The sequence below is a fragment of the Engraulis encrasicolus genome, chromosome 14 (assembly GCF_034702125.1).
Source record: "Engraulis encrasicolus isolate BLACKSEA-1 chromosome 14, IST_EnEncr_1.0, whole genome shotgun sequence".
In the NCBI taxonomy this organism is placed as follows: domain Eukaryota; kingdom Metazoa; phylum Chordata; class Actinopteri; order Clupeiformes; family Engraulidae; genus Engraulis; species Engraulis encrasicolus.
In genome coordinates this window covers 13,873,221-13,883,856 of record NC_085870.1, presented here as the reverse complement: position 1 = coordinate 13,883,856, position 10,636 = coordinate 13,873,221, and the positions used below count along the sequence as shown (strand labels likewise).

General features: G+C 42.9%; 2 protein-coding genes across 3 annotated transcripts; one reads left to right on the top strand and one right to left on the bottom strand.

The window, feature by feature from the left end:
* Positions 1-120: 120 nt before the first annotated feature.
* On the bottom strand, positions 121-3,494 carry arpc4l (actin related protein 2/3 complex, subunit 4, like). The gene is made up of 7 exons (XM_063214974.1): positions 3,472-3,494; positions 3,281-3,368; positions 2,569-2,687; positions 2,189-2,300; positions 1,319-1,414; positions 809-979; positions 121-689 (listed from the first exon to the last, which is right to left on the bottom strand). The coding sequence occupies exons 2-7, from the start codon at positions 3,281-3,283 to the stop codon at positions 684-686; spliced, it is 507 nt and encodes a 168-aa protein (XP_063071044.1). The 5' UTR covers positions 3,284-3,368; positions 3,472-3,494; the 3' UTR covers positions 121-683.
* A 425-nt stretch (positions 3,495-3,919) lies between these two features.
* On the top strand, positions 3,920-10,470 carry tada3l (transcriptional adaptor 3 (NGG1 homolog, yeast)-like). 2 transcript variants are annotated; one of them, XM_063216354.1, is made up of 9 exons: positions 3,920-3,949; positions 4,473-4,703; positions 4,792-5,036; positions 5,128-5,233; positions 5,897-6,029; positions 7,146-7,246; positions 7,643-7,743; positions 8,311-8,502; positions 9,415-10,470. In XM_063216354.1, exons 2-9 carry the CDS (start codon positions 4,494-4,496, stop codon positions 9,605-9,607), a joined length of 1,281 nt encoding a protein of 426 aa, XP_063072424.1. In that variant the 5' UTR covers positions 3,920-3,949; positions 4,473-4,493; the 3' UTR covers positions 9,608-10,470. The 2 variants fall into 2 exon arrangements, with proteins under 2 accessions (XP_063072424.1, XP_063072423.1); XM_063216353.1 differs by lacking the exon at positions 3,920-3,949 and adding an exon at positions 3,957-4,068.
* The last annotated feature ends 166 nt before the right edge of the window (positions 10,471-10,636 follow it).

Sequence of the window (10,636 nt, the reverse complement as noted above, 5' to 3'; positions counted from 1 at the left end):
CAGCATGAATTCTGTAAAGAAACTGCTAAAAATATTTCACAGTGCACCTTTAAGTCACTGTAGTACAAAATGTAAAATAAAAGTTAACTGCACAAGACAGACATAAAAAACAGAAGCATACAAAGAGGAATGGTGGGTTTAATTGATGCCATTGTTCAAATATTACACTTCACTCATGACTTTCATAGGATCTCCATTACATTATTTTTTGTCAAAATATAAACAATTATTTCCACTATCTGTTTGAATCTGCTATCGTATGAGGTTCTTGAAACAAAACAAAAAAAATGAAAACAAAAAAAAAACACTGACATATAAAAAAGTAAGCCATAATACAATTTCATTGTTTTTTTCTCCAAGTGAATCCCTGTGCCTATTAACATTAACTGTGGTGACTTAAGGACCTGCCTTGGGTTTTAAAGTTTTGTTCTGTGAGACAGACATGATTGTAGATTATGTACAGCTACCACTGCCCGCGAGCACAGGGACCACGTCATACTGAAGGCAGCAGAGGCACTGTGCTAGGCCTTGTTTGGTCGTTTGTGTATCAAGTGGTTCTGCTTGCCGATTGGTTCCTCTTTCTTCCTCTTCCTGGTGACCCATGAATAAAATGTGTACTGCCTCGTTTGCCTTAAGAAACCACTGCGATGACCATGTCGTGATATGGTGTGAGCCTGGCCTCTTCAGAACTGGAAGACACAAGGACAGGAGATAATCAACTTGTGCAACACATAACCAGACAGTCAATAACACACAGGATATTTATACAAATGCTTCAGAATCTAATTTCCAGCAATAGTTTCCATACATTTTTAAGGAACTCCTCAGCAACAATACGGGCCCTGGCGTTGACGGACAGCTTCATCTCGCTGATCTCCTTGTCAATCTCCTCCATGAAGTGGATGACGAAGTCCACCAGCTTGTGTTTGTACATCTGCTCTGTGTGGAAGTTGGTGATGAGGAAACTGATGTCGTAGCCCTGTTGTGGACATAAGAAACGGTTAAAGAAGGGTCAATTACATGTCAATTACATACACGTTTGCCTCTGTACGTTCCACCCTTCATGCCTCCATCCATTTTTTCCCTGTGGGGTGCGTTTTTCCCCATTCTTTTATCCGTTTCACTTGTAATCTTAAGCCACCCAAATTTATGTTAAAAAAGTATGAAATCAACAGATAGGAATGCGTAAAACACTCCACATATATTCACATCCGTACCTGAACCACGTAAAGTATGAACAAGCCTTAATACATCTTTATTACACAGCTACAACACCCAACAAAACTAAATACTTCAAGTGCTCAATCTCCAGACTCACCTCGACAGGTTTCCTCCTCAAGATGAAGAAGTTCTCCGCCCTCATCATCATGAACCGCATAAATTTATGACACAGGATCTTCTCAATTTCATCCGCCTGTGGAATGGAAAGGCATCTGATGAGACCTAGTACTCCCTTTTCCCCTTTAAGTGGAAGTAAAAGCCCAACTGGGAAACTCCGACTCCCATTGCCATTTTGACACAGCACACAAGTGTTCACTGCACACAACAAAATTGCATTTATGCCTCACCCATGCAAGGGGAGAGCCCCCAATGCCCCCCCAAGGGAGCAGTGCGGCGGGATGGTACCATTCTCAGGGTAGCTCAGTCATGGAGGAGGATGGGGGAGAGCACTGGTTAATTACTCCTCCCACCAACCTGGCAGGTCGGGAGTCAAACCAGCAACCTTTGGGCTACAAGTCTGACTCCCTAACAGCTTACCCATGACTGCCCGGCACAACAAAGAACATTTGTAGCAACTGTATTCTTATACTCAAATAAGACAGAAGGAAAAAAAAATCCTTGGTCCAGGCACTTCAGTTGGTTAATGTAGTAAAAAAACAAACTTTATTTAAGGGGCAAATGCATTAAAAAACACCCTGATGAAGGCCACAGTGCCGAAACGCGTTGGTGTTTTTTAATGCATTTGCCCCTTAAATAAAGTTTGTTTTTTTACTACATTAACCAACTGAAGTGCCTGGACCAAGGATTTTTTTCCTTCTGTCTTTTTTGAACATTGAACCCCTTCCAAGAGCACCAGTTGGTTTTGAGGGACACTAGTAGCGCTCTACCAACTCTTTTGCTGTATTCTTATACTGTTGAAATGGCTATAATAAAACTTGAACTGAATGTCTTGTTGTTGGTTTGTTACCTGCTTCACGGCAATGCTGACTCGCACAGAGTTGATGGAGCCTTCAATGAGGACCTTCTCCTTCTCATTGCGGCTGATGACTACTGGCTGCAGTAGCAGCTCTTTGCTACTTCTGCAAAACATTAACACATCTGCATCTTAGGCATTTCCTCAACTTCATGGATAAATTCACTGAAGGGAAAACAATTCTCAAATCCACTGACAGTAATTAATACAGGCCCCATCATATCTGTGATTAGTTCTAGACACAGACTGCATGCAGTCAGTGAGTCAGTGTCAGTGATTTGTAGCCTAGCGTCAGTGATTGGCACAGTACCACAGATTTTTTCTAGGAAGGGCTGTGACAGTACCACCTTTCACACCTCGAACTGTTTACCTACCTGACCTCAACTTCCGGTTTGTTGTGTCGTTCGACCACCTGAGAGGAGAAGTTTTCCAGACATAGCGCTGCCTGGAGGGTGGCTCGCACAGCATTCAGGTACGGGCGCAAAGTGGCAGTCTAGGACAAGACAGAACGCGTCCGTGGATGAGAATCACATCTGGGGCTTTAGAGCAATTACCTTATATGGTCATGTGCCAGATGCCGCACAATTGTTAAGATGTCATGCTTTTGTGTATGCTCCTGACAACTATATGCCACACACAACAGTCGTTATATCCATCTAATGAAGGATGTCAAGGCATATCAGGTAACAATAATGCTGTTTGTATGACTAGCATTTCCAGGCTAGCCCGCTAGCAAAATTGCTGTCAAAACCGTGCGGAACAGTCTGCCACTCATCGCCCATTATTTGGCAGTGCGCAGAACATCGACTTTAACGTAACGTTTTAAATTAGACATAGACAGATAATTGAATAAGAGGGAGTGATGTGCCTTGCAAAAATACTTGCATCTGTGCAGTTAGCTTCATAGCCACAGTTGGCTAGCAAAACTGACAAGAGCAGCATTAAATGTCCATCTCTATACAATGTATCAGGCCCAAACAACAAAGTGCCACCAAATCCCACAACAAAAATAGTTACATTATCTCAAATCAAAGTCAGATGTCTGACAAAAGGATGGAAATACTCGGGGAAACGATAAACTCTTACCATTTTCAGCGTTCTTAGAAGAAGACGGAAGTATTGACGCCACGCCCGCACATCCGAGGACACGCCTGTTTCAGCAACAACCAATCGTCTTGTAACAAGAAGTGAGATTACAGACAGACTCATCTGATCTCTGTTTACTAAAATATATTGCTAAAATTAGTATGTAGAATACATAAGGTTTTCTTCACTACCTGTATGATATGCATTGGGCCAAGCAAACCCCCCAACATGTAGAATTATAATCCTACATGTCAGAGGCATGGGCTATTCAACCATAAATCACATTTACCGTTCCGAAGAACAAAAATAAAACAGAATGTGACCATTTTCTTTAGATACTTCGCCAACAATGTAAGGATACAAAAACGTATGTTAATAAAACGTATGATACATTTTGCAGAATAAATGAATCTCGCTTCCTTCCGATAGATCAAACCATTACTGTACTGACAGGAGCCAAATATTATCCCCAGTAATACCTCCCTTAGAGGTGGCTGTACACAATGACTGTAAAATTAAAAAAAACATATCGAAGTGTGAGTAAATGTCATTCATAGTGAAATTTTGACTATACTGCAACGTGCAAAAAGCAATGTGTGACCTAAATTCATCTTTCCCCCCATTATTTTTGGAGTTAGTACATCCTGTAATGGCCGCCTCTAGCCAGAGGTAATGCACCAGTCTTATAAACTAACGCTACATATTAAATTCTGCAAAAAGTATCTAGACAGAAATACTTTTGCAACCTTAACACATTTAGATTTGATGCAACTCATGTAGGAAATTGGGTGAGATTTGTTCATTCCGTCAAATATAGCGGCTATTCATCCTGGTATGTAGCTAGCTAGCTTATCTACTCGCTAGTGTTAGCGCAGATGCGTTCATCAGGACAACACAGACGTGACTGAAATACTGACGCGCATTTTAAATTGCTTTTGTTTTCAGTTGCTAAATTTGTGTCTGGCAAAGTTGTGTTCTGTATGTCTATACCGCTGTCCACATCTGAGTGCTGAAAATGTTTTACTTAAAATACCCAACCATAGTGTAATCCGTGTGTTTACATTGTTGCAGTTCAAAAATACTGTAAATGATGGGCTTTTGGCTTTGGATATTAAAGGCAATGTCATAAAGAGGATGTCACGGCAGCTTAGAAATCAATTGTACAATGTTGTCTTGTGATATTATGTTGTAGGTAATTGCTTTGACAGCCAAGATGAGTGACCTGAAGGATTGCCCCCCTCTCAAATATTACGACTTCAAGCCTGTGGAGCATACCAAAGTGTGTCCTCGATACTCGGCGGTTCTCGGGCGCTCAGAGGATGATGGCATCGGCATAGAGGAATTGGATACACTCCAGCTGGAGTTGGAAACCCTCCTCTCCTCTGCAAGTCGGCGTCTTCGGGCACTAGAAGAACAGAGACAGGTAAAGATTGTAATAATATTCGATTGGCTCATCACTATTTCCCAACAATTTTCTGTAAGATAATACCATGTGTTTTCTTCAATTACAGATTCTGACAGACTGGCAGGATAAGAAGGGAGACAAGAGGTTCTTGAAGGTGAAGGATGCTGACCTCGTCACCTCACGACATTCAAAGCCTAAGAAGCAGAAACTTGATGGGAAGGGAAGCCACGCACCAGGGCCAGGTCCTGGTCGACCAAAGACAAAAAACTTGCAGCCCAAGGTGCAAGAGTTTGACTTTTCTGAAGACCCCCAGGAGATTCCACGCAATCCTAAAAACGATGCTCCCAACAGGTACAACTCGGCCTGTACTGAAGATGCTGTGATATTTAAACGTGCTTTGCTTTTGCCAGTTTTTACTTGGTGTGTTGGTTGTGTGTTGCAGATTCTGGGCTTCAGTGGAGCCATACTGTGCTGATATTACAAATGAAGAAATCCGTGTTCTGGAAGAACTGCTCAAGCCCCCAGAAGATGAGGCAGAATATTATAAGGTATGTTAAGGTATCGGTATATGCACAAACAGACATACAGTACATACCTTTGTAGAGCAATCTCAGTTTAAACACAACCAACTGTGCAGAGTGCTCGATCCCCAGTTTGGAAAGTAAAACCCCTGGCCTTTTTCCTTCCTAGAAGTTGTCCTTCTAACATAGTGTAACTGAGGTGTTCCTGCGCACCCCGCCACCTCCTAGTCAACGCTCCAGTTCGGGCATGGGAGGCACAGCTCGATACCGCTGAGCTAAAGGACCAGTCCGATAGCTCAGCGCTACCAATGCTGTATTAGGCTTCGGGAGAGAGGTTTACTAACGTTCCACGCCACACTGTGCTAGTTGGCCTCCGTTACAATAGGTGACTTGACTGTGTGTCTGATCTACCTTTCCCATTTGTAATTGGATTTGTGTGGCCCCCAGGGGGCGTTGGGGAGCCCTAGGGGGGCATTGAGGATACAGCGGAGAGGGGGCGGTGCTTAGTTGCCATCTATAATTTTTTTTTATTAGCGTGTTGGCAGGCTTATGATGAGGTCAATGGGGTGTTGGGAGGCTTATGATGAGGTCCAGTGGTCGTTTTTTTTTTTTTAAATTTAATTGAGAACCACTGCCTTAGCCGATTGATGCACGGCCAAGGCTGACAACAGTTTTCTGACTCTCCTCAAGGTGCCTGCCCTTGGGAAGCACTACTCTCAGCGCTGGGCCCAGGAAGACCTGCTGGAGGAGCAGAGGGAAGGAGCCAGGGCCAGCGACAAGAAGAAGAGCATGATGGGGCCACTGTCTGAATTGGACGCCAAAGGTAGTGGTAGCTTTACTTCATTTAGCCCAGGATGGACAGTTGTTTTGCTGGAGTATCACACATTACAAATTCACTCATACACACATTCTGTCAAGACATTTCAGACACACTTGAGAATTATAGATAGGATAAGGAATAATATATGCAACAAGATAGGTCAGTACACTGAAGGAGAGGGCATGGCTTGAATGTAAATATTTAGTACTTCAGATCATGTCGGAAAATGTGGTCTTTGTCTAATGCTTGCTTCAAAAGCAGTTGACCAAGACGCAAAATACTGGCGTTATCATCCAGGGGGCAGAGAGCACGCAGCATTGGGATGCGGAAATTGGGAACACAGATGGCAAGGAAAACAACAAAACAAAAAGAGGGGCTCCCTGGGCAAGGAAAAAGCACTGCTACTACTCATGTATGTGCATGCTCCTTTTTCAAAGTGCAACAAGGAAGTATGAGCACAAATGTTTGAAATTTCGGACAAACTCAATGAGACGCTCTTAAAAGTTGCTGCCATTGTCGTGTTCATATCAAGCACACGTGTGGTACTGCGCAGTCCATATTACGATCGCCCCCAGCGAGTTTGAAGATATTGCACCTGACACACGCATTTGGCTGCCGTATCCAACGCGCGAAATTGACATTAAATACGCATGTTAACGCGTTCATGAACGAATCGTGCACGCGCTCGCGTATCTTGCAGCAAGCATACCGGCACCTTAAGAGTTACTTGTTACTGTTGAGTAGCCTCATAATGCATACTGTTCTGCCAGTGCAACGCTGTAATGGTCATTGAAAAAAGATAATTACCATAGTACTACACTACTAGAACATGTCTTTAGTAATACATTTTGACTTGGATATTACCAATCGGCAAATTTATAACAGGCAGGCATGCCTTAACGCATTAGTGAACATGTAGTGTCTGGTGTATGATGATGTCAGGCTTTTCTGGTTAAGCATGTAAATGCCAATAGTGAAATGTTTACGGGTATATTTTAAGACGTGTAATAGTGCACAATGCCCCATATTCCTTTTAACTTGTAATTTGCTAAATAAAAACCCTTCATTTTATTGTTGATACTCTTCATAATGCAGACATTATAATGTATATCTTTGCAGATGTAGACGCTCTCCTGAAGAAGTCAGAGTCGCATGACCCACCTGACGATGGATGTCCATTTGGTCCTCTCACGCAACGTCTACTCCAGGCACTGGTTGAGGTCAGAATCAGCTGTTTGATATTAAAAGAAAGATTTTCAATATGCTAACCAAGATGATTCATACCACATGTCACCAATGCAACATAGTGGGACCAAGCGTGGTCTCCTACATGAGCATGACTTCTCAATGAACTCCATTCATTTTTCAGTTTTCATTTCAATGAACTCCATTCATTTTTTTAGTCTCCTAGTCTCTTAAAGGGGCATGGCTGTCATCGGATTGCAGGTTAAAACCTTAAGTCACATGGTTTCTGGAAGAAAATCCTTATGAACCGTTTCCACCTTATCGACCATCTCTGGTTAAAACCTGTTAAACAGGACCGTTTTGAGGTAGAATGGCAGATATGTTAGGAATTGTAATAAAGTTACAAATATTTGATTTTGTTTGTTCTGTAGGAGAACATCATATCTCCAATGGAGGATTCCCCAATCCCAGACATTCCAGGCAAGGACGACGGTGCAGGGACTTCGCCACGCAGTCAAGGGAAGGCCTTTAGGTGAGGAGGAGATACCTTTGTCCAGGACTGTCAACTCCTGTCAAACTCACAGTTTCTTTGTTTAATGTTGTCTGTGATTGTCAGTATGATTTCACTTAAACAATATAATATGTAATATTATACGCAGCTTTGAATTGACAAACAAAAACTCAGACTAAAATTGGCTTTCATTAATCGCAAGAACCACTTTTAGGAATTAGTACCTAGAATTTCCAGTCAATTCAATTGTTTCCTGAAAAGCCTAAGCGCGTGTCATGGCACAGTTCAGATATTTTGGCAGAATGCACACACATAACAAAAACTGAAAATCCCTTTTAGCCTGTAATCAGCTAGAGTCTGAAGTCATTTGTAGTGAAGGGAAGTCTTGCTGGCTGCAACCAAGAGCAGCAATCTTTGGTTTTCATGTGCCGACTTTTCTCCTCTATGCATTGCCTTTGTGTCTTCAACAAATGCTGCCTTCAGAATTTTCCTCAAAGGAATATTGTTGCTGTTTTGCTGTTGTTGTCGTTGTTGTTGTGTGTGTCATTATTATCTATTTATGATGATATTTTTAAATTTCCTGTCAAGTGTCCCCCACACACGCTCCCTTGAGGCGCGCATCAAGGAGGAGCTGATCTCCCAGGGGCTGCTGGACTCCGACGAGCGGCAGGGGGCCGGGGGCGATGCGGAGGATGAGGTGCTCGCCGAGCTGCATAAGAGACAAGCAGAGCTCAAGGCCCTCAGCGCCCATAACCGCTCCCGCAAACAGGAACTCCTCAGGTGAGCACCCACCAGTGATCTTTTTTTAAGCTATAATTTTATAGGCTTTTTGGGCCTTTATTTTGGATGGGACAGTGAAGGTTGGACAGGAAGTGAGTGTGGAGAGATGGAGAAGGGTTGGGAAAAGACCCCGTCCGGACTCGAACCGTGGTCCCTATGGGCATGCAACCCCGAGTGTGGGGGGCTTAGCCTGCTGCCCCACAGGGCCCCCGAGCACCCACCAGTATTCTATAGAAGGGGGCTGCTGTGGCGCTAAGACACTGTACTGTATGTGAGCAACCTGGATGCGAGTCAGGACCGGGTCCTTTCCTGGCCTTTCCCTGTTTCTCTCCCACTTACTTCCAGACATCTCTTCACGGTCCTGTCTACATTTAAAGGGTTATGCCACTATTTTGGGGCTTAATACAGTTAAAATAGTGGCATACCCCTTTAAGACATAAAGCCCCACAAACATTTTTTTTAATAGTTTTGTATAGAAGACTTTTCTGCTCAGAATTCTGTAGATCAGCGATTTTCAAATTGTGGGCCGACCCTGAAGGTATTCCAAGTGGCTTTGCGATCATTGTCTAAAAATCTAAATAATATTTGTGTCTTGTTGACTAGCCTATTTATGTGAGTTTTATTGTTTATTGGGTCAAAGGTGTGCCCCGGACATTTGTGAAATTTTCAAGTAGGCCCCAAGTTGGAAAAGGTTGGGAATCCCTGCTGTAGATGATACACTTTACCTTAGTAGGGCATGCTGAATTTGAGCAAACCCACCCGCAGATCATTGAAGTAGGGTATTTCTTTTATACCGGCTGTACAAAAGAATTGTGTTATAACGTTAATAACAACGGTAATAAGTACAGTATGACTGCATCGTAATTGGCCGCCACAGAGAAGCTGAATGACCTTTGACCCCTGTTGATGCAGATTGGCTCGTGAGGAGATGCGCAAGCAGGAGCTGAGGCAGCGGGTGCGAGTGGCTGACAATGAGGTCATGGAGGGATTCCGCCGCATCATGGCCGCCAGGCAGAAGAAACGCACCCCCACCAAGAAGGAGAAGGACCAGGCCTGGAAGGCACTGAAGGAGAGGGAGAGCATACTCAAACTACTGGATGGCTAAAGAAACATACACACACACACACACACACACACACACACACATACACACACCCGCGCGCACACACACACAGCACACCTGAATCTTGACATAAACAGTGTACTAACGAGTCCTGAGTTCAGACTACTGGATGGCCACACATACACACACACACACACACACACACACACACACACACACACACACACACACACACACACACACACACACACACACACACACACACACACACACAGCACACCTGAATCTTGACATTAACAGTGTACTAACAAGTCCTGAGTTCCAACTGCTGGATGGCTAGACACACACACACACACACACACACACACACAGAGACACAGACACAGACACACACACACACCATTCTTGACATTAGCAGTGTAGTAATGACTCCCGAGCTCCACTCCTGAAGCTACACGACTACTGTGACTGCATATCATGCCTCTCCACCACCTGTGGGTGCCAATCATCGTTACCACATTTTGCCTTTTTATACGACTTTAAGTTAAAAACTACCAGCAATGACGTTGAATGGGTTTTAGGTGGTTGACATGAAATGTGGAAATGCATGTAAAAACACATTTTTTTAGAGTTTGAGAATGACTTTTTGGACTTAACAGCAGAACATGACTGTTGAGCAGTTGATTATGCCATGAAACAATACATTTGTTTCTCTTGCGCTACCCATGTGTTCATTTTGTTGCTTCGTTGAGACTGACGAGAACAAGGTTTTATCATAGAAATTGTTAGGTTACTGACATATAGTTTTTTTTATGTCATGGTTCTTGTTGTATTGTATTGTATGTATGGACGTTTAAATAGACGTGTATAAAATAATAAAAAAGATTTTAACCTTTGTGTCGAAATATGGCGTTTTTATTACAAAGACACACATACACACACACACATACACCTTTCATTTATTTATCTTTTGAGGAGATAAAACCAGTGATACAGTAAGTATAAAACACAAGAAATTGTACTTCAAACCTATGATGAGATTTAATAAAAGAAATATTGAATCTTGTATTG